We start from the raw sequence: 26,401 nt of genomic DNA, 5'->3' as shown, positions 1-26,401 counted from the left end.
GCACCTCACAAGAGTGGAATCAAACAATATGTGTCCTTTTGTGTCTGGCTTATTTCACTGGGCATAATATTTTCAAGGTTTGTCCATGTTATAACAGGTATCAGAACTTTATTCCACTTTATGGCCAAATAATATTGTGCTTAACTTTTTTAATGTTCTTTCTCATCTGTTAGTTTATTTGATCTTCACAATAAGCTTTTGAAGTAGGTCCCATTATAATGATAACAAAACACATTAAAATTATGAATATATGTACAGTAATAATGATTACCATTTAATAATCACCAACTGTATGACAGGCATTGGGCTAAGCACTTTACATCTTTTAATAGAATTTATTGGGGTGACATTGGTTCATAAAATTATTCAGGTTTCAGGTGTATAATTCCATAGTATATCACTTGTATATTGTATTGTGTGTTCAACCCAAATTGAGTTCCCTTTCTTCGCCATTTATCTTCCTTTCCCCTTTTCTACCTCCCTCCACCCTGTCTCCCTCTGGTAATCACACACTGTTGTCTGTGTCTATGAATTTGTTTTTATTTTGTGTTTTGCTCAGTCACTTCACATTTTTCACCCAGTCCCCAACTCCTCCCCTCTGACAGCTGCCAGTCTATTCTCTACCTATGACACTGTTTCCATTTTATTTATCAGTTGATTTTGTCTATTAGATTCTACATGTAAGTGAAAGTATATGGTACTTTCTTTTCTCTGATGGCTTATTTCACTTAGCACAATACTCTCCAGGTCCCTCCATGCTATCACAAGAGGTAAGATTTCCTTCTTTTTTACAGAACACTTGATATTTGCCTTTTTCATTCTTAGCCTACAACATAGTACCAGTCAGCACAATAAGATGTTAATAAATATCAAATGAATGAATGAATGAGAAGATGAGGTTACCAAGGGAGAAGAGAAAGAGGGTTCCAGGCCTACCCTTGGGAAACTTCAACACTAATAAAAGAGAAAAATGGTAATTAGCGTACGACGATACCCTTTTCATTGGCTAATCAGGGCTATATGCAAATTAACGGCCAACTAAGATTGGCAATTAACTGTCAACAAGATGGTGGTTAATTTGCATATGTAGGCACAATGCAGGGAGGCGAAAGGGAAAGCAGGAAGAAGCCCCCTGCCACTGACAGTGATCGGAAACCCAGGGGGGAACTAAGAGCTGGGGGGCAGGGCAAAGGCGGCCCTGGGGCCGCCTTTGCCCTGCCCCCCAGCCATGATTGGAGAATCAGGCGCCTTTTCCGCCCTGGCCAGTGATAGCAGGAAGTAGGGGTGGAGCCAGCAATGGGAGCTGGGCACGGTCGAAGCTGGCAGTCCCAGGAGCTAGGGGTCCCTTGCCTGGGCCTAAAGCGAAGCCCACGATCACGGGGCCGCTGCAGCTGTGGGTCCCCGCTGCCCCGGCCGGACGCCTAGGCCAGAGGCCTCAGGCCTGGGCAAGGGGCCGATCCTGCGATTGGAGGGTGATGGGGGTCAATGCCTGAGGGCTCCCAGTGTGTGAGAGGGGGCAGGCTGGGCTGAGGGACACTCCCCCCCCCACACACACACACCCAGTGCACGAATTTCGTGCACCGGGCCCCTAGTCATTATATAAGTCCAGTGCAGCAAGAGACTGAGGAGGAAGCAGAGAGGGAGGAGGAAAGCCCGGCAGGTGGAAGCACAAAGCCCCTGAGCGCGGAAGTGCACAGGGCGTGAGATGTGGAAAGAGGAAAGCAGCGTAGCGAAGTACAAGTGCAGAGTAAATGCAAGTGAGGGACAGGAGGAAAAGGGGAAAGGTTTTCTTCCCAGGAGCGAGGCCATGAAGCAGATGAGATCAGAGGGGAGGAAGCTCACTGCATGCTGCAGGGGAGGAGTCAGTAAAGAAGGGGAAAATGTGAGCAAGGAGTTGCCCAGATAGACATGTCCAAACCCAGAGCCTGTAATTCGACGTCAACAGAAGGGCCATGTCCTCTTATCTGACCATGGAAAAGAGTGCGGAAGGGACACAGGTGTAGGTGGAGATATTTGGAGGGATGGGGCCAGAACATTGAGTGAATTGGTACTCAGTGGCCTTAAGTTTATTGTGAAGTGTGGAATGAATCATCTGTGAGAGAGAGAGAAAGGGGCGGGGGGAGGGGGAGCTTGGGAGAGCAGTCGCTGTGCAGAGCTGAAGGACCTGGCCAGGGGCAGGTGCAAGAGGCCAAGCAGCCTGGAGACCACACTCACTTTGGAGACCTGTATTCACAGTGGCTCCAAAATACCCAGGGTGTGCTTTCCATCCACAGGCTGTTTGATGAACAGTGAGAGTCTGTGCAACCTCAGGAGACGCTCCTGGTCACATTTATTTACAAAGTAAATACTGTGAGCTACTCTGTGTCCGTTAGAAGTTAGAAGAGTTTCAAAACCTGGCTTATATATGGTCTTGGGACGTCTTTACAGTCGGGCATTCTGCCCGCCAACCTTATTTCGGGGATTCCCATCCACTCTAAATTTCCTCCAACCTTTGTAGTCAGGGATACTTCAAAGCTAAGAGGGGAGGTACTCTTTCCAACACCCTTATCATCCCTGGTCTGAGGACCCAGCAGAGTGTCATGTTCCCATTAATCTTCGAGGAACTGTGTGCCATATGTCCCGCAGACCAGGGCGTACTTCCTCTTCGGCAGGAAGATTTGTTCCAGCCCCTCGCGGCCGCGGCCTCAATAGTGCACCAGGCGTATAAATCACTGGGGAGGGAGGGCGTGTGTCCTCTGATGAAAGGAAGCAGCTCTTCTGTAGGAGTGAGCTTGTCTCAGAGGCTTTCCTCAGCCCTCTCCGAGGCACATGATGCAAATTTCAAAAAGCAGAATTAAAACTCCAGAAAATCCCCATTAAGCTGCAAGGAAGAGAAGTCCTGTAGCTTTTGTCAGTCATCGATGTGCCCCCTTGTCTCAGCTTTATGAATAGGATAGTGTCATGTTGTATAATTTTGTAATGGGCTATGGAAGGGAATATGCAGAAGATAACTTTTTAATGACACAAAGAAGTACTATGTTTATTTTTATAAATCTATCTTTATTGTTGAAAGTATTACAGATGTCCTCTATTTTTTCTCCATTGACCCTCTCCACCCTGCCCACCCCCAGGCCTTCACCACAGTATTATGTGTGTCCGTGGGCTATTCATATATGTATACTAGAGGCCCGGTGCATGAAATTCGATGGGGATCGGGCCTAAACCGGCAGTCGGGCATCCCTCTCACAATCCTGGACTGCTGGCTCCTAATCACTCACCTGCCTGCCTGCTGGTCGCCCCTAACTGCGCCCCTGCTGCCAGCCTGATCGCCCCTCACTGCCTCTGCGTGCCGGCCTGATTGCCCCTAATTGCCCCCACCTGCCGGCCAGGTTGCCCCCAACTGCCTCCTCCCTGCCGGCCTGGTCGCTCCTAACTGCCCCCTCCACCGGCCTGGTCACCCCTTACTGCGCCCCCCTGCCAGCCTGGTCGCCCCTCATGGCCCCCCGCCGGCCTGGTCGCCCCACGCAGCCTGCTTGTTCAGTTGTTTGGTCATCCCTCACTAACCCCCCTGCCGGCCTGGTCATAGGCAGCCATCTTGTGAGTGTTAATTTGCATATTGCCTCTTTACTATATAGAACTAGAGGCCTGTTGCATGAAAAGATTTGTGCAATAGGCCTTCCTTTCCCCTGGCTGCCGGCACCAGTTTTCCTCTAGCACTCGGGACCCAGGCCTTCGCTCCAGCCGGAGCCGCCTTCAAACCTGCGCTGCTCCGGCCAGAGCCGCCTTCAGTCTTCACCGCTTCACGCCTGCGTATGCAAATTAACCACCATCTTTGTTGGCGGTTAATTTGCATATCTCACTGATTAGCCAATGGGAGGCGTAGTGAAGGTATGGTCAATTACCATGTTTGTCTATTATTAGATAGGATAAGTTTCCAAGTTAATCTCTCTCCACTTCCCCCCCCGCCCCCCCAATTCCTGCCTTCCCTTGGAGATTTGACAGTCTGTTCCATGCTTCCATCTCTCTGGATCTATTTTGTTCGTCAGTTTATTTTGTTCATTAAATTCCACATATGAGTGAGATCATGTGATATTTTTCTTTCTCTGACTGGCTTATTTCACTTAGCATCATACTCTCCAGATCCCTCCAAGCTGTCTCAAAGGTTAAGAGATCCTTCTTTTTATACTGCTGCAGAGTATTCCACGATGTAAATGTACCACAGCTTTTTTATTTACCCATCTATAGATGGACACTTGGGCTGTTTCCAGATCTTAGCTATTGTAAATGTGTGGCTGTGAACATAGGGATGCATATATTCTTTCTGATTGGTGTTTCTGGTTTCTTAGCTTGCATTCCTAGAAGTGGGATCACTGGGTCAAATAGCAGTTCTATTTTTAACTTTTTGAGGAAACGCCATACTGTTTTCTATAATGGCTGCACCAGTCTGCATTCCCACCAGCAGTGTACTAGGGTTCCCTTTTCTCCACATCCTCACCAACACTTGTCATTTGTTGATTTGTTGATGGCAGCCATTCTGACAGGTGTGAGGTGATAACTCATTGTTGTTTTAAATTGCATCTTTCTGATGATTAGTTACTTTTAGCATTTTTTCATATGTGTCTTGTCCATCTCTATTTCCACTTTGGAGAAGTGTCTATTTACGTCCTTTGCCCATTTTTTAGGTGGATTGTTTGTCTTCCTTTTGTTAATTTGTATGAGTTGAGAAGGATGAGTGGTTTGAACCCCAAAACTCAGATTAAAATAATCCCTTTGCGGATGACTTCTACAATGACCCAGTAAATACCCATGATCTTGGACTCCTCGCATAATTGTGTCGTGGGTCACTGTCCTTGCTGTTTTCTTCTCCCATTGTGTGTGGGTGTGGAGAGGGGAGATGGCAGTCCTTCGTGTTTATATAGCTCTGTACCATTTACAGAGTGCGTTCACATCCACAGTCTTTCATTCATTTATTCCATAAACTTTTATTGAGGGCCTATCAGGGGCCAAACCTTTTGCCCTGAGAAAGGCCTAATTCCTGCCTTCAGAGACCTGAGTAACCAAATTAATGTTGTCAAGTATCTAAGATAGAGCCTTTGATCCCCACAAAAATTCTAAAATAGAGCAATAATTTTTATGTGTGTGTGTTTTTTTAACTGGTGAGAGGATTGAGGCTTACCGAGGAGTCAGCTGGGTGGGTTGTAACTGGCGGAGCAGGATCAGGCTGGAACTTGGATGTGGTCAGACGCGGCCCCGTCTTGTTTTTCATACATGAAGCTAAGGTCACTGTCTGCCCTCGGAGTCCTGTCCCGGCTGCAAATACGCTACCAGCACATTCACAGAAGCACCGGTCAGAGGTTTTCTAGGACCCCTTTCCCTTCATGCGAGCGTCCCTTCCACGACGTTGCCCGTGTCCAGGCAAGACTCCCGCCGCAGGGAGCGAGGCAGCCTGTGCTGCTGTCTCGCGGAGACTCCCTGGTAGCATCCGTGCACGCAGCCTTGTTGTGCCCTCTGGAGCATCCGGTTATTTACTTCCCTTTTAAGAGCGACACTAAGGCACGGAAGGCAGCCTGGACACTTCTCTAAGCGTCCTCCCCTCCAGGCCACACCTTTCTGGTTCCTTGACTCATTCCTCCAGTCATGTGACCCCCAGACCCATCCCCACAGTTGCCCTGCTCTGAGCACACTGGTGTGTTAGGTTCCCCTTTAAAAACCTGGCAGCCGGATGGCACCCTGTATTCCAAATGTGGTCTAAGCAGCCACTGCCTCCCCATACCTCCATAAAGAAAGTAGAGACGGAGTTCGCTTTTCATTAACGAGCTCAGACTCTTTGTTATTATTGAGCGTGTGGTCACCCACATCCCCCAGGTCTTTATCATGGAACTCGCTGTACAGTTGATTTTGACCCAGTGGCGGGACTGTACATTTCTCCCCAATCAATTAAATCTTGTTGCTATTGGCCCAGTCCAGTTTGTTGAAATCACTTTAAAAAAATATGGGAGGCTGCCATCCAGCATATTAAGTATCCGTGGTAGCTGTCCTTCGTCTATAGATGTGGTAAGCATGCGCTCTACGCATCCGTCATCATCATTAGTGTGTGGAGCAGGACGAGGCAAGGTCTGCGCACTGCAGTGAAACTCTAGACACTTCCCTGGTGCGTGGGTTCAGCCAGCCGCCAGCACCCCAAACTCACCGTCACCGCCCACATCTCTTAAATGAGAAGATGCATGCAAAGGCACTTCTCGAACTATCCCAGATATTTCTTATCTGGTTACAAGGATGTCATGACTCATGAGAGTCCTCAGAATCTCAAGAAGGTTACGTAACCACTGTTGTTTCAAGCCCCTGCTGTTTTCTTTCCATCCTTTTCCACCTTGATCATCTTAGAAATTCATCTCCCTCCTTTTTCTCTCTGGGAATCTAATTCATCTCATAGCTTTAGCCACTATCACCCAGGCACTGCCAGTAACCATCTCTGGCCTCCACACCTTTTTGAAGCTCCGGATCTGTGTCCAATACCCACCTGCCATCTCCTTCTGAGAGGCCTGGTTTAACCGGCTGCAGTGCTGGATGCTCAAGGCGCCTCTGATTATCTCTGGGTTGTCACACATTGCCTATAAGGGGGAAGAGAAAGAGGGAAAGAAAGGAAGATTTTCAAGAATATTTTCAATGATTTCCTATGTATCACCTTGTAACTTATTTGTTCAATACAATTAAAACTGTAATATTTTAAAATATTATATGTTGGATATAAATATAATAATTAATCATTTTAATGAAGATAATATATAGAAAAGCACAAATTATATTAAAGTGTTTCTACTTTTCCCATTGCTTTTTAGAGAGAGTGGAAGGGAGGGGGAAAGAGAGAGAGAGAGAGAGCTATGTCGATGTGAGAGAGAGACATCGATAGGTTGCCTCCCATACAAGCCCTAAATCTGCAACCCAGATACATGCCCTTCACCAGGAATTGAACCCACAACCCTTCAGTGTGTGGGCTGACACGCTAACCACTGACCCACACGTAAGAGAAGGTCACTGACAGAGTGCTCTAACAGGTACAAATGGCAGCAGAGTAGCCCCGAATGTTCTGCACTGAGAACAGCACCTCTCTTCCTATAGCCTTCTACACACACACACCCGCCCCCATGCTACGGTGTGAAGTGAGAAAAGTAAAACATAACTAAGTGACAGCATTGATTAGGACCCACTAGCTCCTTGAGCAGTACCAAACAACTAAAAAACAATCCCCATTTAGTAATTCATTTTTTCCACACACAGAACAAGCAAATCTCCCCAGGATGCTAACCAGTCACATCCTAGTGGAAACCCAGTCTTCTGCATGAGGCTCCCGTAGTCTGGGTGTAACTCCCTTCTGGAGACCTATGAACTATCTGCTGCCTCTTCCCCTCCAAATTGGAAAGAGGAGGGATGAGAGCCTCTCGTCCATAACAAGTCTGGAATTTTGAGAGCACGTATCGTGGATCGCACCCTGGAAGCATAGCTTAGTCTTGGAGCCCATTTCTACTCTTGGAAGAGCGCTCTTCCCATTATTCCTCCAGTCCTTGCATCTACCCTCAGAGCTCTGTCTGGGCCAGTATTGCAGCTTGTTTTGAGTCTCAAATAATCATAGTCTCTCTTACTCTAGGTTCATAAATTTACAGAGCAGTAGTAGTTTATTGAGAACGCAGTAGACTGCAGTGGGGGGGAAGGCTGGCTCTTTTATGCTTGGCCTCAGAAGCAACACATGTCAATTCATTGACCAAAATTAGTCATACCTAATTGCATGGGATAAGGAGTAGAATCCTGCTCGTGCCAGGAGGGAGAGGGCAGCAGACAAGGGTGGACAGAAGTCTCCACCACAGGAGCCGCATTGAGATAACGTCCACTCAGATCTTTACTGAGTCCCAGGCTCTTGGTAATAAGTACAGAAGAAATGGACACAAAACCATTGCCCTCAGGAGTGTATACAGCAACCACAATGGTTAATAAACAGAGAGGGAGAAGCATTTTCTAGCTCTCTGCCCTGAAACTGTTAGCCACGCATTGTCTCACTTTTGTGCACTTGGCTTTTCACAGCCTCGGCTGTGAGCAACTTAAGGGCGTGATTGTATCTTCTTGATGCCTAGTACAGTGGCTGGCTCATTGTGAGTCCTCTTTAAGTGTTGAAAATTGACTGAATGACTGGGTGATCAAAACATCAAACCAAAACAAGGATTTGTTTTCAGCCTCTGGAGGACCTGGTTACAGGTGCCTAGTTTCTCTGGCACTTAGTTACCCAACTCCCTAATCCCTGGAGCTGCCACTGTATAAAAGACACGGAGCGCGCCCTGTCTCTCCACTCGGGGAAAAAGACGGGGTGGGCTCCAAGATCTCACGTCAGTACTTCTCCCGTTCTAATGGAGTGAAAGGGAAACCCAGCACAACTTTCTTTGCAGAAGAGAAAGAAGCACCTTAAAGGTTTGGTTAATTTGCTTACTTTCAAAGCCCTTGGGCAGTGAGCAGAACCCTCAACTTGCCTTATTTTTACTACTTAGAACAAACAAATGTCCTCCTGTCATAATTCATGAAGATCACTTTGATAATGAACAGAACAATATATTTCCCTCTTCTGGTCCCCTCCTTCCCTTTGTGGGGTAGTAATTCTGGTTGTTCATTGTGTGGTGAAACCCTGGGGGGGTGGGGCACCAAAGTCATGGGCAGTGATAGAGAGAAGGGAGTGTGCTAAGAGAATAACCTCACACCTGCAAGGCCAGAGAGGCAGTTGGCTTACTTTACATGTCATATAAAATAATGGCTTTTATAATGTGTTTCTCAAAGAATGCCTGTTTTACGTGAGCTGGACCATTTTTTAAGTTGCTACATTCTAGATTTTATCACAGTCAAGTTCAGTTCTGACCTTGGAACACAGCAGTCAAATTCAGGATACAGGAGTCTTTTGAAACAGACATTTTTGTGAAGCAATCCATTTGGGAAGCACATCCAGTCCGTAGAGAATACAAATGGACTCTACTCCTGCCCCCAGGAAGTGGACGGTCTCATGACTACTAGTAAGTCAGGTATATAAACAGATGACCGTAAGGCAAACAATACTATTTGCGATTGGATAGAAATATGGTCAAAGTACTGTGGGGATGCAGGTGTAGGCATGGTATCGAGCTGAGGAAGGGACTAGAAAACTTAGGGAATGGAAGAAGGTGTCCTTAAGCTGTATGTGCAAAAGTACACAGGAATTGAAGGACTTTATGGGGAAAGCGTATTCTAGGCACAGTGTCAGAGCATATTGTAGGGCTGTCAGACAAGAGCCTAAGCTGGAGCAATGGTGTGGAATGAAAAAGGGTCCTGGGTTAGCAGGCAGCAGCGTAGAGGCCCTGATGACTGCTGGGCTGCAGGGGTGAGGAGAGGGAAGGGGCAGAGATGACATTAGGTGCCCTATATGCTGGGCACAGCCGGGAGAAAGAGCCATTTGTTCAGGAAAAAAGCTCAGTGGCCTTGAGGTTGCTTCCAAATCTGAGTCTGTGACTCACTCCTGTGGTTCTGTGTACACTCCTGGTAACTCTTCGTTGGGTCAAAATGAGAAGACCTTCATTGCATCTCACGTGGGCACCTGGCTTTGTTCCTTCATCCAGGAATGGTCAGTCTTTTATTTGCTGTCCTAACCATAATAATCAACATTCCAAGCATAAGGAGGTTCTTGTTTCCACCCGCAGGTAATGCTGGCTGTGAACATGGTGTTCTTGGAGTTGTTTTTCAAATAGTTCTGTTTTCAAATATTTATCCGTTTAAGGAACATCACTATTTATGGCTGAAAGGACATCTGTTCTGCTGGCCTGGCACCTGGCTTCTGAGCTAGAACTTTTTTTAAGTCTGAGTCCACCTTCTCACTGTAGAAAAATTAATTTTGACTCTATTCACATGACATTATCTGATGTTCTTGTGACAAGTTATGTGAGGGCCTTGGAAGGATTATGACAGGCCTTTGTGGGTAGGTTTTTGTTTTATCCCCAGCATAGAAGAGCATCCTTGTGGTAGGAGATCAACACTCAAGAGCCTGAAACTTTCTGCACATTGCACGCGAATCTCAGAGTGTTTAGAGGGGTTTTTCCACAGGAATTCGTATGTGCACATACAGCTGGCCCGTGGCTGGGCTCCAGCCCTCGCCGGGTTATTTGCCTGTTCCAAAGAAGCAGGGAAGGAAGACACTCATGCCCCGTCATCCATCATGTGTTTCCCATGAACCTTACAGCTGGATATTGAAAAATCTTGATTTGGTCTTTCTTTTCTTCCTTTCAATCAGCTGGATATGGATATACAGAAACAGAACCAGGAAGTGTTTGTGGAATTGAATCAGAACTTGAGACATTGAGAGTCGGTCATTTCAGTGGTGTGTCTTGTTTCTTTTTCATCAGATATTGAATATTCTTCCTGCAGGTTGTGTTCCTGACTGGCTTTGGCTATGTGTACGTGGACATTGTCCATCAATGTGGCTCCATCTTCATCACTCTGGCCCCAGAAGGAAAAGCAGGACCTATTGTAACCAATACCAACAAGTAGGTTTAATCATTATCTCAACAGCAGGACAATAAGCTTTCCCACTGTGAAGCTGTAAACCTATCACTTACCATTCGTGGTCATCCCTGTGTATACATTGAAGCTTGTGATTAATTATTGGGTAATCCATCAGGATATGGTTATTAGCATTAAGTCATATTTATAATAGGGAGCAATCTATTGTCTTACCTGGATGCCCCTTCCAGTTCTTCTACTAAAGCATACTTCTTAAAGTTGTATGTTATCACTAGCATGAAATGCTAATTAATACTTCTGTATCCACATGACAGCCTAGTAATTAATAACTGAACTTAGCAATTAGAGCTGCATCAAAAGTAAATTCACCTCTTAGAACCACATTTTCCCCCTTCAACCTGAATGTCACCATCAGGTTTTATACACATGAATCCAAGAGTTAATATCCTTAAATTAAAAGAACTCATATAATTCAGTAGGCTTACCACGAAGATAGCCTCTTCTTCCAAAAATAAAATAAGGGCAAAAGACATGAACAGAAAATTCCAGAAAGAGGAACTACAAGTAATTAAAGAAATGCATATTTATTATTATAAATAATATATTTCTTATCAAATAACAATATGTTCCATCATATATGGTCCTAGTTGAAGTGTACGTTGTTACCATTTTCTGGAAAGCACTTTAGAAATACATATTTGGAGCTTTAAAATCCCTTTGGCTTAGAAATTCCAATTTTAAGAGTTAAAGCAATAATTAAAGAAGTTGGCAAAGATATATGCAGAGAGGTATTTATCACATTGCCAATTATAATGGCAAAATATTCAGAGAACAACAGTTATCAGTAGAGGAATAGATAACACATAAATTTACCACGAGTGGTATATCCACAGAAAATAGGCGTAGAGGATTATAGTGTAATAGGAAGATGCACATGATAAACCTAAAATGGAGAAAACAGTATAAAGTTGAGTATATAAATAGGGCCCTAGCTATATGTCATATGCACACATATTCTACATAAATAAATGTGCATGCACACACATTCACTCTCTGTCTCACACACGTACACACACACGAGAAACATTCCTAAAAAGAAACCTGAAAAGAATCAGAAGTGTTAATAGATGTGGGGTTAAAGGTGATTATTTAATAAGTTTCTGTATTTTCATTTTCTACAGTAAAAATTTATTTTATAATCAGAAAAATTATTGATTTTATGAACTCTTAAATGATATCAACTTTGATACATTTGTTTAGGTCCTTTTTAAAAAATTTTCTCGCTTTTCATATATGGGTAGGAACTCATTAATTTGTACCCTGCCAAATTATTATTAATTTGAATTTATAATATTTCAATCAAAGTTAAGTAGAATGTTTTCTTGGCCCAGAAGTATTTGTAAGAAATTAATTAAGAGACTAAAATTCAGAGTCTACATTTTAAATTGCATAGTACAAAATTTTAAGTCTACCCCAGAACATTTATCTAAGCATTAGGAGGGCATTGTTAATGACAAGAGCCACAATCCATGCATCCAGTGGTAAAAACAGGAAAGACACCCGTATTTACTTGCATTTCGTAACTCATTTATTCGATGCTTACTTTTCAAGTACTTACTGGATGCAGGTGCTAGTCTAGGGGAAGTGGTACATCAGTGAGTAAAGAGACCAAAATCCCTGCTTTTGAGGAATCACATTCTCATAGGCATGGAATGGGAAGACAAAGGGTAAACATAATGGAAAAGGAAATTTTATGGTGATCATAAATCTCAATTTATTTCATTATAATAAAAGGTAAAGAAGGTTGGCGTTCTGCAGATATAAAAACAGAGCCCAGTAAGAAGGACAGATGGTAGTTTTTGAAAATGGTATAAGTCTCTCCAAGATGTTGACATTGGAGCAAAGACCTAAAAGCAGCCAGAGGGTTAGTGATGTGGTTCTCTGGAGGTAGAGCTGGCCAGACAGAGGGCACAGTGTGGCGAAGCAGGGGGAGCCCATGCGGGCCAGATGGAGGGGTGAACGTGGGGGTGCGTGCCGGAGGTCCGAGAGTAAAGGCTGGAAGGAGGGACACATGTGGGGCTCAGTTTTCATTCTGAGTGAAACGGAAGTCTTGGAGCATTTTGAGTAGAGAAGTTCCATGATCTGATCTAAAATTTTAGATGCTTGTTGGCTGCTTGTTGAAGTGGATGGTATAAAGGTGAGGGTGGAAGCAGGAAGACTAGTTAGGAGATCATGACAGTTATTCACACCAGAGAGAGATAAGAAGTGGCCAGTTTCTGGATAGCCTTTTGAGGACAAGCCCATGGGATTTCTCTGATGCATTGGATAAGGGAGAAAAATAGAGGCATCAAGAAGGAATCCACACTTTTTGGTCTAAGCAACTGGTAGAATGTAGTTGCCATTAACTGAGATGGGAAAGACTGTATGTAGATTTGGGGTCGGATTAAGAGTTTGATTACGGATATGACAAATTGAGCGTCATTTAGACATGTAAGTGACTCTGTGGATTGGAGTTCGGAGGAGTCCTAGGCTAACTGTGTGCCTTTGGAAGTCATCAGTATATAGATCACTCATCAAGCCATGTGGCTGGACAGTATTTCCAAGGGGAGTGAGTGGAGGTGGAGGATCAAGGGCTGAGCGTTGGGCACCTGAACTTTAAGTAACGGGGATGGATGTCCAGAGGTAGGACATGAGAAGACATGTAAAGAAATTATTCCCAGCTGGAGGGAGTTATTGCCATCAAAGGCCACAGTAGTTGAGTGAGCCACACGCTGAAGTCCACCATTTGATGTAGCCAGGCGGCAGTCACTGGTGACCTTGAGGAGAGTTGCTTTGGTAGACTGTTGGCGGGCAGAAGCCTGCGTGGAGCAAGGTTAAGGGAAAATGGAAGGAGAAGAGAAGATGATGTACATAAAAAACTCTTTGGAGTTTTTTGGTAGAAGGATCAGAAAAATGAGTGGTAGCTGGAGGAGGTAATGGAGCTACAAGAGGGATTTGTTAAGACAGGAGAAATAACAGCTTCTAAGCTGCTCGTGGTGATGACCTTGAGGAGGGGAAGTGACTTGCCCGTGAGCCGTAGAAGTGGCGGGAAGCAGCGCTGGGGGAGACGCTGGAGCAGTTGGCTGTGGGGCAGTTCGTGGTCAGGTTCCTTCTGCTTGCTCTCCTTGTTCAAGCTGAGGAGTCTTGGTTATCTTGTTAGTCTTTCTGCCTTGCGATGATTGTGACAGAGGATTCGGGCACAAAGACGAGAGGACAGTGGAGTAAAAGTCTGGTGTTGATAAGGGAAACCCGTGGAGGAACATGACAGGGACTGGTAGTCCCGTTGAGAACATTCCCCAGATGGTCGGAGTGTGACGGGCTCTGTCCAGACACAGTGCACTGAACGTGGAGCTCTCACGTTCCTTGTGAGGACCCCAGGGGACCTCAGCAGGTGTTGAATAAGGCACTGCCATTCACACACACAAAAGGAAGGAAGCAGGGGAGCCACTCTTCTCTCCTTCTCTCCTCCAGAACGCGGGCGAGGACTGTGGTGTTGAAGATGTTCCTCACTCGGCTGAGCCTGGCCGTGTTCGATGACCTCACCCACCACACGGCCTCCTCCGAACTGCTGAGACTCACGCTGGACAATGTTTTCCTCCAAATGGCCCCGGCGGCCGGTGCCCTCCTGGGGGAAGAGCCCAGCGCGGCGCCCTCCCAGCTGTACTGTGTGGAGGTCTGCTGTGGGGACCTGCAGCTGGACAACCAGCTGTACCACAAGTCCAACTTCCACTTCGCCGTCCTGGTCTGCCAGGGAGAGAAGCCAGAGCCCGCTCAGGGCCCCAGCGCGCAGAGCCTCCTCGCGTCCAGCGGCGATTTGGAGGAATGCAGGAGGAAGAGTTTCATCCGCCTGGGCCTCACCTTCACTGAGGGCGAGAGCTTCCTGTGTGACATTCACGAGCTCAGCTTTGAGCTGAAACCTGCCCGGCTGTACGTGGAAGACACGTTTGTCTACTACATCAGAACTCTGTTTGAGACCTACCTTCCTCACAGCAGCCTGGCCGGTCCACCCACCCTGTCCGCGGGTGGCTCACAGGCTCTGCCTGTGCAGGTGAGACAGCACGCCAGGGCCCTGGTGAACCCCGTGAAGCTGCGGAAACTGGTGATCCTGCCCGTGAGCCTCCTTGTCAGCATCCACGCCTCCCTCAAGCTGTACATAGCCTCCGACCACACTCCGCTCTCCTTCTCGGTGTTTGAAAGAGGCCCCGTCTTCACCACGGCCCGGCAGCTCGTCCACGCCCTGGCGATGCACTACGCCTCGGGAGCTCTTTTCAGAGCAGGTGAGGACACGGCGGAGGGTCTGGGCAAAGGGAGATGTTTCGGGTCGTGCCTTATGGACATCCAGAGGCAATACGGAGAGAGGCGAGGAGTGTGGGCTTGGCAGGTAGACAGCCATGGATTTAAGCCTGGACTCTGCCACCGCTAGCTGGAAGGCCTTAGGCAAGTCTTTGAACATCCCCAAGTCTCAGTTTCCTCCGCAATAAAATGGGTTGTTGAGGGTTTTGAGAGGATACAGTGAAAGTATCCTGAGTTAAGTACCCTGAGTTTTGCTTGGCACTTAACAAACTAAAGCAATAGAGCTGTTCTATTTGCTGTCACATAACTTAGAATTGGAAATCCACGGAGGAAACAGTCTTTGGCCTCTTGCTGGTACCAGGCTCTATGTTAGCGCACCAGTGCAGCCAGGAAGAGCAGCCCAGCCGAAAAGCAGTGCCTTTAATCATTTTATTTTTCAATTATAGTTTGTATTCAACACTATTTTTTTAATGTTTTTAGTGATTTTTAGAAAGAAGGGAGAAGGATAGAGAAATAGAAACATCCATGAGTGAGAAACATCATAGATCAGCTACCCCTTGTATGCCCCCTGCTGGGGATCAAGCCCCCAACCCGGGCATGTGTCCTGACTGGGAATCAAACCCTTGACCTCTTAGTTCCTGGGTCGAAGCTCAACTGCTGAGCCACACCGGCTGGGCTGTTAGCTGTCTTCATTGCAGTCTTTCATGAAGAGATGTAGGAGACAAATTCAGAGGCTTGATTTGCTAGTAAGATGCATAGAGAGACTCTGCCTGCCCGGTGCGGCCTTGCCCGTCTGGACAGATAACAGAGGGCCCTCGGTGCCTCAGCCTCCCACACACCGAGCTGGGAATGCCCGCAGGGCTGGTTCGAATATGTGCACAGAAGGTTGTATGGGGAGGGTGGTGCTGAGAGTTGAGTGTTGGGGACCAGGTTGTTTCAGAATACTCTGGCAGCAGTTTCCAACCTTTTTTGTGTCATAGCATACATAAACCAATTCTGTGGCACACCAAAATAGATATATTCTGTTTTTTGCCAATCTCACACACAAAAATAGATATAATTTTGATTCATTTACAACAGATGGCTATTGTGTTGGCTGCTGTCATTTTTTTTTTATTTGATAATCTAAGGGAAAGGAGGTCCGTGCCCCTGACTAAATAGCTGGGTATTGTGTGTTTTGAAAATTCTGGCTGCTCTATGGTAACCGGCGTCAAAGCACACATTCCTGACCTAAATGCACTCAGAAGCCGTTTCATTTTGACAGTCTGACTCCTTAAGTTCCCCTGAATTTAGGCAACAAACACCAGCCAGAGTGGGTCTTGTGGGCCCTGTTTGATAAAGGAGCATGGAAGTCTTACTTTCCGAAATAGCAGAGAGAGCGCCTTGGTAGCATTGTACTTGGAATGCATTCCTGTCGGAGATGATCATTTTAGCAGCAATGACTCATGTTGTTGCCGTCCTGGTAAGATTGCGTTTTCTCCACCGTGAAATGCACAGTGTAGAGAGGACTACTCACAACCCTTAACTGAAAATGACAGGGTCCGGGGAGGGCCCTGCCGAGCTGTTGTTTTGATAGCTTGCACAACAATGAAGAAATATTCCCTCTTGCTAAGAAACCATTTAGAAATAAGCTGTTAACATTTCAAATTTAATAGACGGGTATTCCAGAAACTTACCCTTTCGGGCAGTTTTTGCTCTTAACATGAGGAGCAGGCATGTAGGTTACCGAGCACTGACCCAGGCCTGGGAGGAAACGCCCCGGGCCGGGCACCACGTGCCTGCAGTGTGGGGAGCACCCATCTGTGCCGTGATCTGGCACCGACATGCGCTGTGGCACCGGGGAGCCACGTCCCTGCAGCCCCAGCACCAAAAGCCATCGCTCTGCTTTGTTTATGTTTTTAACGAGCTTTCCCAAGAACATTCCGTTTGGATCTTTTGTAATCCACCTAAAAATCCTCTAAGCTGTGTCCCAACCTCATTATCGCTGAGACGAAATTCTAATACAGAGGGCCAGATTTTAGAGCCTGCTGGGAAGTCTGTCACTAAAAACCTACCGACGATCTAAAGATTATCTGGAAGAAGCAGTGATGAGCAGGTTGGAAATGGGAAGACGGTAGGAGGTGACCAACCCCCAGGACGAGTCTTGTAGGAACAAGTGAACAGGTTGCATAAAGACAGTAAAGTAATTAGAAATGAGTAACTAACCCTATTTAAAGGAAAGAATGTGGGCTCTATATTTTCCTGGGGCCCTCACGACCCCTAAGTCTCAGTTTGATTAGATACCAGACAGACATCCTTTTTCAACAAAATTCCGGGACAAGCAAGCTGAGGCTACATTTGCTTTTGGAGGAAACTCGTTAAAGGAGAGTCCGGGATGCTCTGTGCCCTTTCTGTCCAGCTCACACGCACGCGCAGTAGCTCTGGGCCACACGTGGCCTCTGTCAGCCTGTGGTCCCAATCCAGGAGACCGAGCCGCCCTGGGTGTGCGAGGGGCTGGGTCCTTCCCGCCCACCCCTGTCCCCTGCCCTGGGGTTTTGCTTGGCAGTAGCTCCTTTACTTCTATGTGGAGTGTTTGGAGAGAAGGGGAATTAATATGTTTCTGGACCACCTGGGCTCACGGGGAGGGCTGGGGGTGCAGATGGAATCAGGTAAACCTGGGCTGAAACCCAGCCATGTGTAACCCTGGGGAGATGGTGAACAGTGGACTTCGTCTCTTTCCTCCTTTCCCTGCCTGCCTGGGAGGCAGTGGAGGCGGGGAATTAACAGTCTTCTCTGTCCCCTGGGTCTCGACGGTCCCTGAGCCCAGGGGTTCAGTCTTTAGCTGACCTGAACTTACATAAAAGGGGGTGATAGTACTTCTCTTGCACAGTTGCCTGTGAGAATTAAAAATGTTCAATGCCTGGCCCCTATAGGCCTCCCAGTTACCATCATCTTCTGGAAGTTATTCCCTGTGATAAGATAAACCCGGTGTTGTCTTCCTATGGTCCAGAGAACAGGGGGCTCCAGTTTTAAGAACGTCCCCCTCTACATGAGCTGGGCCCGGGTGCCCTGGGGCTCCGCAGGCCTTTGCACCCGCACTGCCCAGCCTCCGGGGTCGGTGACCTGCCTGGGGATCTCTGTCGCAGGCCTGTCCGCTGAGAACCTGCTGGTGAGGCAGGCTCGGCTCCCAGGCCTTCCATCCGCTGGCCTCCCGTTAGCGCTGTCAGCCCTGGGCCGGGAGTCAGTTACCAGAGAAAGCCGCCACCCGGAATGTTCCTCTCCTTAGCCCTTGGCCCTTGCCTGCACCTCCATCCTCTGGGCGAGAGCCCCAAGCCCCCACCCCGGGGTGTGTGGGGGGGGTGAAGGGAAGCCACTGCCAGAGTCCATGCCACAGCCACGTTCCCACGGGGCAGGGCGCCCAGTGGTGAGGCCGCTCCTGGCAAGCCCGGCTCACACAGGAAACCAGACCCGAGGCTCCCCCTGGGACCTTGGCAGGGAACGCTCCCCTCGCCAACTAATCAGTGTGTCCCTGTCACCGAGGTTTACACAACTGGAGCTGGGCTGGGAAGGGAGACGTGTGTCTGGCTCCAGCTCCGCGCTAGAGGGAAGCGCTCAGCTTGGTCGGAGTGGGAAAGATTAAAAATAACTCCTCCATCTTGGTCAGGACTCTGCATCCCCTGGAACACCCATTCAGCATCTGGCCTCCCGACCAGGCACCTTCTGATCCCAGGGCCCCGCTGCCCCTGCGCCCTCCCGCCCCTGGGGCCTGTGTCCGCACACGGTCCCTTTTAGCAGGAACAGGGAGGCTGGGCAGGGAGGTCACAGAAAGCTGTTTGTGAGGCTGCCAAAGGACCACTTTGATTTATAAACTAGGAAAGTTTGCCACATCTGAATTCACAGTGAATGAGTTATTTCCCATATTTTGCTCCAAAAGAGCTTATTACGTTCTCAGTTCTAGTGTGAAAAATGAATTGCAGGGAAAATGTGTTATTTTTCCCAAATGTTGAAAGTGCCGTGTTGAAGGTCTCAGCAACCCTTCCTTTGGTCCCGCAGGCTGGGTGGTTGGATCCCTGGAAATCCTCGGCAGCCCGGCCAGCCTGGTGCGGAGCGTGGGCAACGGCGTTGCCGACTTCTTCCGGCTCCCGTACGAGGGGCTGACCCGCGGCCCCGGGGCCTTCGTCAGCGGCGTCTCCCGTGGGACCACGTCCTTTGTGAAGCACATTTCCAAAGGTAGCTATGTCGGTCCCTTGTGATAATGCCTTATTTCGCTCCTTCCTGACTTACTTTTCTCTTTTAAAGAACGTGTTAACGTTTCAGTGCTGCCTCTAGCTTTGTGTGGCGTGTTGGCTTGCAGTGCAACGCTGGCTCTGTGACAAAGCTCGTATACGCGCTCTGATGTGTTAAGCAGATCCCTGCGTGCCTGTGCAGTGTGTGAGGATCCCAGAAACCTCGGATGTGAACCCCCTCACCGGGGAAGCATGCACTGGCTCAGCGGCTCTCCCCTGTGATAAATGCAGAAATGTTAAAGGTGCTCGGACTTCTGCTAAACATCAGAAACCCTACACTCTGTTGCCTCATCCTATTTTTTTAATGTAGATACAGTTGTCATAACTTCTGCGAGGCTGTGGATACATTTGGACGGGAAGCCGATGGGGAGTGAAACCGCACGCACAGTGCCATCTGGTGGCTGCACGGGCCGCCAGGCGCAGAAGCCCAGCTGCCCCCTGGACAAGGGCAGTGTTTCCCTGGTTTCCGCGTTTGCCTGACGACATGTTGGTCAGGTTGGCAGGGACTCGGGAGCTAACAAGAACCATCTGAGTCCCCATTCTTCTCAGCAGGAGGCAGGGAAAAGGGGCGAAGGGCTTCTCCCCAGCGAGGCCTTTTACTGTCAACAGCACGGCACCTGGGTAATGGACAAAGGCAGGGCCACTCCCCCTCCCAGTCACCCAGGAGGCCTCACAGATGAGTCACTGGTAGACTTCTCACCCGTGACACTTAGATCTTTGTGGTTCTGTTGTTTCTATTTTAAAATAAGACAACCAACACCTGCTAAATTGAAGTCCACCGGTAATTTTAACATCTGGCTCACTGCATGTTTTTACACTGGCTCTCCTCTTCACAAATCCGTGCTGTTTATTGGGATCTGTGTGTGCGCATGTGTCTTCTTTATTTTCAGATTACTGGTAAAGATGCAACTGCAAGAATGACACTTCCCATCTCTTCTTAAAACCTGACACCCTAACAGATGAGCTCATTCATTAGCTTCAGAAATGTGTCCATTGATGTCTTTCCGTTTTGCTCATGGGGATTGATGCAGACTTGCTAGAAAGGATGCTGAATATCTTGAGTAAGATGCTGAAACAGCCTTTCTTAGGAAAAAACCAGGATCATGGCTTTCACGTGATTTGCTTCCTTTGTTGTCCTCACATTTTTCACAGTGAACATCCTGAATATCAAAACTGCACATGCTCTCTGCGGCACAATAATCATCTCCTCAAAAATGTCAAATAATAAGGAGGGAATAATTTTTAGTCCAAAAGTGGAAACATCTCTTTGCAGTCTGTCAAAAATCCATCAACTAACCTCAACCTTTAAAATCAGAGCAGGCAGCCCTAGCCGATTTGGCTCGGTGGATAGAGCATCAGCCCTCAGACTGAAAGGTTGAGGGTTTGATTCAGGTCAAGAGCAGGTACCTTGGTTGCAGGCTCAATTCCATGTGTGAGGCAACCAATAAATGTGTCTCACATCAATGTTTCTCTCTCTCCCTCTCCCTTCACTCTCTCTAAAAAATTAATGGAGCCCAGCCCAGCTTGCATGGTTGAGCATTGACCTATGAACCAGGAAGTCTCTGTTTGATTCCCAGTCAGGGCACATACCTGGTTTGTGGGCTCGATCACCATTAGGGGGCATGCAGGAGGCAGCCGATCAATGATTCTCTCTCACCATTGATGTTTCTCTCTTTCCCTTTCTCTCTCTTTCTCTCTCTCTCCCCTCCCCTCCCCTCCCCTCTCCCTTCCTCTCTGCAATCAATCGATCAATCGATCAATAAATAAATAGTCAATGGAAAATGTCTTCAGGTGTGGATTAACAATAAAATAAAATAAAATCAGAGTAGACAGATTTTAACCTTCAAAACCGGGCCTCAGTGAGGACTTCAAAACCAACTGTTTTTTACTGTTTTTATTGATTTTTTTGAGAAAGGAAGTAAGAGGGAGAGAGAAATAGAAACATGGATGAGAAAGAAACATCAGCATCCATGGGCTTGTCTCCTGCACGCACTACACTGGGGATCGAGCCCGCAACCTGGGCATGTGCCCTGACCAGGAATGGAACTGTGACCTCCTAAAACCAACTGTTTTAGCCAAGCCTTGACAGTCAGATAGTAGTGAGCCCGGTTCCATGTGAAACTCTAGGCACTTTTCTGGTAACAGACTCTTACCTACCCCTCTGAGGAGAGCCATCATCGGCACAGGCAAGTGAAGCCACCATCACTCACCCAGAGGGCACAGATGGCTTTCCCTGCCCTCTCTACTATCCCGCAGCCTCTGGGCACCACTTTCCATGTCCTCCATACATGACCAGGAGCCAACCCATGTGCTCTTGTGCCCTCAGGTACCCTCACCTCCATCACCAACCTGGCCACGAGCCTGGCCCGAAACATGGACCGGCTCTCCCTCGATGAGGAGCACTACAACCGGCAGGAGGAGTGGCGGCGACAGCTCCCGGAGAGCCTGGGCGAGGGGCTCCGACTGGGCCTGTCCCGGCTGGGCATCAGCCTGCTCGGTAAGGGTTGCAGGGATGTGCACGCCCGTCTGCCCTCTGGCTCTGCCGTGGGACATGGACTCCCAGGACGGGAGGTGGTTGGGAAGTTCACATCCTTTCTGTAGACCATCAGAGGCTTGGAGAGGATATGGCGCTCACCCCAGTTCCTGCCCTGAGTCAGTGAGGCTGTGGAACAGGACCCACGTTCCAGCACCAGGGTGAGGCTATAACAGGCCATCCTGTCTGACCAGAGGCTACCTGCTCCCTCAGCACCCCAGGTACTGCAGACACCTGCTCCCCCATCACCCAGACACCTGCTCCCCCACCACCCAGACACCTGCTCCCCCACCACCCAGACACCTGCTCCCCCATCACCCAGACACCTGCTTCCCCACCACCCAGACACCTGCTCCCCCACCACCCAGACACCTGCTCCCCCACCACCCAGACACCTGCTCCCCCATCACCCATACACCTGCTCCCCCACCACCCAGACACCTGCTCCCCTACCACCCAGACACCTGCTCCCCCACCACCCAGACACCTGCTCCCCCATCACCCAGACACCTGCACCCCCATCACCCAGACACCTGCTCCCCCATCACCCAGACACCTGCTCTCCCATCACCCAGACACCTGCTCCCCCATCACCCAGACACCTGCTCCCCCACCACCCAGACACCTGCTCCCCCACCACCCAGACACCTGCTCCCCCATCACCCAGACACCTGCTCCCCCATCACCCATACACCTGCTCCCCCACCACCCAGACACCTGCTCCCCCATCACCCAGACACCTGCTCCCCCACCACCCAGACACCTCCCCCACCACCCAGACACCTGCTCCCCCACCACCCAGACACCTGCTCCCCCACCACCCAGACACCTGCTCCCCCACCACCCAGACACCTGCTCCCCCACCACCCAGACACCTGCTCCCCCACCACCCAGACACCTGCTCCCCCACCACCCAGACACCTGCTCCCCCATCACCCAGACACCTGCTCCCTCAGCACCACGGTCGATGCCTGCTTTTGTTTTTTAAGCACTTGAGCAACTTGCAACTAACTGTCATGCGAACCTCATGAGGAAGCCACTTTTTGCTTTTGTGTTTTTTAAAAATGCCAGATCAGCCTGACTGAGGTGCTTATCAGTTGTTGAGCAGCCAGATGGTATAGTTAGAGGTGAAGATTGCTCTTGAAATTTCCAAATTTTACAAATGTTTGATAAATAAGTTGCTTTGGAAGGATCTATGAAAAGCTTCGGAGCTGAACTTTTGCAGAGCAGGTGCATTTTCTGTTTGTTTGCAAAGGAATTTAAAACTGTGTTGCTTGGCAGCATGCCTGCCCAGCATCTGAAGAGGGTGCATCTCCTGAGATCAGAGTGCCCAGTGCAGAGAGAGCAAAGGTCAGCAAAGCTGGGCCTGAAGGGTTCATCCTCTCCCGTCTGCCGGTGCAGACATCACCCCAGCTCGCAGTGCAGCCACGGAGGCTCGGAGAGGGCGTGGTGAGGTGTTACAGGAGCAGCTTGGTTACTAGAAATTGCTCCCGTCGGAACGTGCAGTGGTGCGCGGCAGTGTCATTGACTCATCTTGGGAGTGGGGCGCTGGTGGCTGGGATGGGACTGCTGGGGAGAGCAGCAGCCCGGAGGCATGATGGCTGCTGTGGGAAAGGGCAGTGGTGTGGGGTGGACCACACTCCTTCTTTTGTACCTCAGACATGTGCTTATCTTCCCTGAGCCTGGGTTTCTCTGGTGTAAATCGGGGCTGGAAACACCATTATTAGAAGTCATGGGGGTCAGGCGTGTGCCCGCCCAGGGCCTGTGTTTGGTCATCAGAACCTGTCATTATGAAATCATGGCAGCGAAGGAGCTGTACGAGTTGCTCGATTTCAAAGAGTGTCGGATGGGCAGTGGCAGGAGCCTTCTTGCTTTAGTTTTAGTCAGTGGCTTCCAATTGCTGTAACCACCGGAAATGACAACCTTGGGGGCCCAGGTCATGGTCTGGGGTCTGTGGGCCTCTTTTCGCTGAGACCTGTGGGCTCTGTGGCCCTGCTCTGGCGGGAGAGCTCCAGGTGCTCCCGGAGGAGACCTGCGTGGCTGGCCTGTGGCCGCCTCTGTCCTAATGCTCTCGTCCCCGAGAAGCAGCGCCACTACCACTCCCCACTGTGGGACGCTGCGCCTGGCGTAGGCATCAGCGGTGGGAGGAGCCGTGGACCTGCCTTGGCGATGTCGCCCTTGGGGCTTGGCTCGTGGTTGGCCTTAAAGCTTTGATCTCCTCCTCGGTCTGTGTCCTGTACGCCCTCCTCCATGCAGGGGAATCTTTTTGTCTGTGGGACCTGCAGTGGGCGCAGAGCTTTTCTGCATTTCTGGTAATTTCCAAAAACCTAGGCATTCTGGGGGTAACGTAGACCCTGCCCCGTGTGTGTACATACAGATGCTGGCCTGGCCGGGGCCCAGGAGCTCCATGCCCACAGCACACCCTGGGCTCCAAGTCCTTGTCTGTGCTCCTCAGACATTTAGTTCACAGTGGGCACCTCAAGGTAGGCCCACACGGGCTCCCTTCCCTCTACGAGCGTAAGAACCCTCTGTATCCCGCATAATCTCAGTGTTAGCTCCAAGCACCAGGTCCCAGAGGAAGACAGAGAAGCTAGGATTCTGGGAAAGAATAGGACTGTCACCATTTAATCCATCCCCAGAAACGCGATTGCATACCTAATTGAAGCTAGAGCTGTTGTGATGTAGCAGTGACATCAGACCGCTAGTTCCTCAGTTTCTCCCTCTAATGACCCAGTGAGTAGAAAGGTATTTAAAGAACACTTCAGGGTTTCACATGCGTGGTCTTTGATCATCAAACCCCAGGCCTGAATGAGGTTCAGAGCTTGCCCAGGTCAAACCTCCAGCCAGGACAAGATCCCGGCCCCTCCACAATCACCCACCCCCAAGGGCTCCACGCCTGGGAACAGTCAGGATGTGGGGGCCGGACCATCGGAAGTTCCAGGTAGGGAAAGCACATCCCCCAAATGTGTATGGGGTGGTGGGCCTTCCTGGCGCTGCTTCACCCTCATGGAGATGCTGTGCAGTGTATGAGGCACTTGGAAAATCAAAGGGAGTCTCTGGCCGCCGTGCCCAGCCACATCGCCTGAGGTCAGCAAGAAGTGTCAGCCAGCAGAGAAGCCACTGAGAGATGTGGCCAAGGCCCTGGACAAGATCCACCACAGTTTTGGAAAAACAACGGCTTTGGAACAGGCTGTGTAGCCTGCAGAATTGGCATCGGGCTCGCCCACATGTACCAGACCTAGTCCCCAGACGCTCCACTTTCCACCCTCCCTGGAGTCTGTGCTGAGGACGTGGCTCCTTATCACCCGTACACTCTGCGTTCCCCCCAGACGTGACTTCTCGCTCGTGAGCACCAGTGGCAGGACGTCAGAACTTGCTCTGACCCATGCTTCTTGGGCTGCTGCCTGACTTAGGAAGCATCACTGACTTCCCAGCAGCCACACCCTCTCTTCACCACCACTCCTGGGGTGCCATGTGGAATCCCAACAAAACAGGCCTCCGCCAGATGAGCAGGACACTTCCCTCCAGCGAGTGAGCCAAGAACTGTGCACCCAAGACACGGCACCAGGTCATCTCTGACACCACCGTCAGCGCCAGCAGACGGGTTTGCAGGGGGGAGGGGTTCAGGAAGAGGGTGCTTCCTTCTCAATTTGCTGACCTGAAGCTGGACTAGCTGATGCGCCCTTTGTCTCTGGAACGGTGAGCTGTGGAGGGGTGTCCCAGGTTCGGCCTGTACCTTTGCTTTTGCGATTTATTTTTAAAGTGCCCCAAATAGAATTACAATGTGTGGTAAGGACAGCACCAAAATAACCAGACAGGCAGGAATTTCATAGCTCAGGGACAGGGTTTCTGGCCTGAGGCGAGGAGCAAGTCCCAGAAGAGGTGCGGGAAGGCCTTCTAGTTCCCTGGCTTCAAAGAAAGCCTCCTCTCCCAGCAGAAGGTTGGAAGAGGAGACACCGCCGCAGTCTGTGCCGTGGCCAGCACAGGGGTCTGGACACACCTCCAAGGTGCGCTTTTCCTCCTCGCCTCACTTCATCACTTCACAGCCGTCTCCAGGTGGCCGCCCACCCCACGGGCCTGGCGCCAAGGACAAGTGTGGGGCTGTTCCCACTACTTAAACCTCCGAGCAGTGTGAGCGCGCGGCAGTGAATGACAGCAGTGGTGGGCAGCTGGGTCCTGCCAGTGAGAGCCTCTGCAGCCCTCGGGGAGGCTGCTTCTCGGGCCCCGCCGGGGCACAGGCGGGACGGCCATCGCTCGCAGCCTCTGCTCCCAGCTGCACCTGGAGACCAGGGAGGTGTCGGTGTGCGTGCGTGACGGGCAGCTTCCTCCCGGCAGGGTCTGGTGCGGCAATGGCATGTGGTCTGACAGCCTCTCTACCTCTGAGAACCTAACACCTTGTCATGGGCTACAGGCTTTCCACTCTCTCCGGAGGCCCAAATAGCTTATCTGTCAAAGCCGTAGTAACGAGCCTTCACTTTGGCCGCTGGCTGGAGGAAGCGAAGATCAAAGGGGAGTTTCACTGTGATACCTGTTTGCACTCAGGCAGGTGGGAGTTGGAGCCCCTGTGGTGGACAGCCACGCCCCCAAGGCCCACTACCGGTTAGGCCTGCACATTAAAGGGAAATGGGAGATGCTCACCAAAACCACCGCCAGCCCTCCAACTCGGTTGTAATAGGCTTATGGGACTCTGCACTTGAGAACAGACATTTCTACCAGAAATGCAGGCAAGAATTTAATTGATTGATGAGTATAATTATTTACCCCAGTT

The 26,401-nt window shown here is 49.5% G+C and overlaps 2 protein-coding genes across 4 annotated transcripts in view; one reads left to right on the top strand and one right to left on the bottom strand.

Annotated features, from left to right (window-relative positions):
* The window catches only part of VPS13B (vacuolar protein sorting 13 homolog B), a 626,384-nt gene that overhangs the window by 589,121 nt on the left and 10,862 nt on the right, over window positions 1-26,401 (top strand). For all 3 annotated transcript variants that reach the window (XM_059672116.1, XM_059672115.1, XM_059672117.1), the window contains exons 54-57: window positions 10,408-10,526; window positions 14,014-14,819; window positions 18,868-19,044; window positions 21,427-21,597. In XM_059672116.1, the coding sequence (XP_059528099.1) occupies window positions 10,408-10,526; window positions 14,014-14,819; window positions 18,868-19,044; window positions 21,427-21,597 (1,273 nt within the window). The remainder of the gene's footprint in view (window positions 1-10,407; window positions 10,527-14,013; window positions 14,820-18,867; window positions 19,045-21,426; window positions 21,598-26,401) is intronic.
* Window positions 8,775-26,401, bottom strand: part of LOC132219682 (cytochrome c oxidase subunit 6C) — a 38,031-nt gene continuing 20,404 nt past the window's right edge. The window contains exon 4 of the mRNA XM_059672123.1: window positions 8,775-10,504. The gene's annotated coding sequence lies outside the window, so the exon portion shown is untranslated. The remainder of the gene's footprint in view (window positions 10,505-26,401) is intronic.

This window comes from Myotis daubentonii, chromosome 17 (genome assembly GCF_963259705.1).
Source record: "Myotis daubentonii chromosome 17, mMyoDau2.1, whole genome shotgun sequence".
NCBI classification, from domain to species: Eukaryota; Metazoa; Chordata; class Mammalia; order Chiroptera; family Vespertilionidae; genus Myotis; species Myotis daubentonii.
The sequence above is the reverse complement of the archived record's forward strand: the minus strand, read 5'-3'. Positions and strand labels throughout refer to the sequence as shown.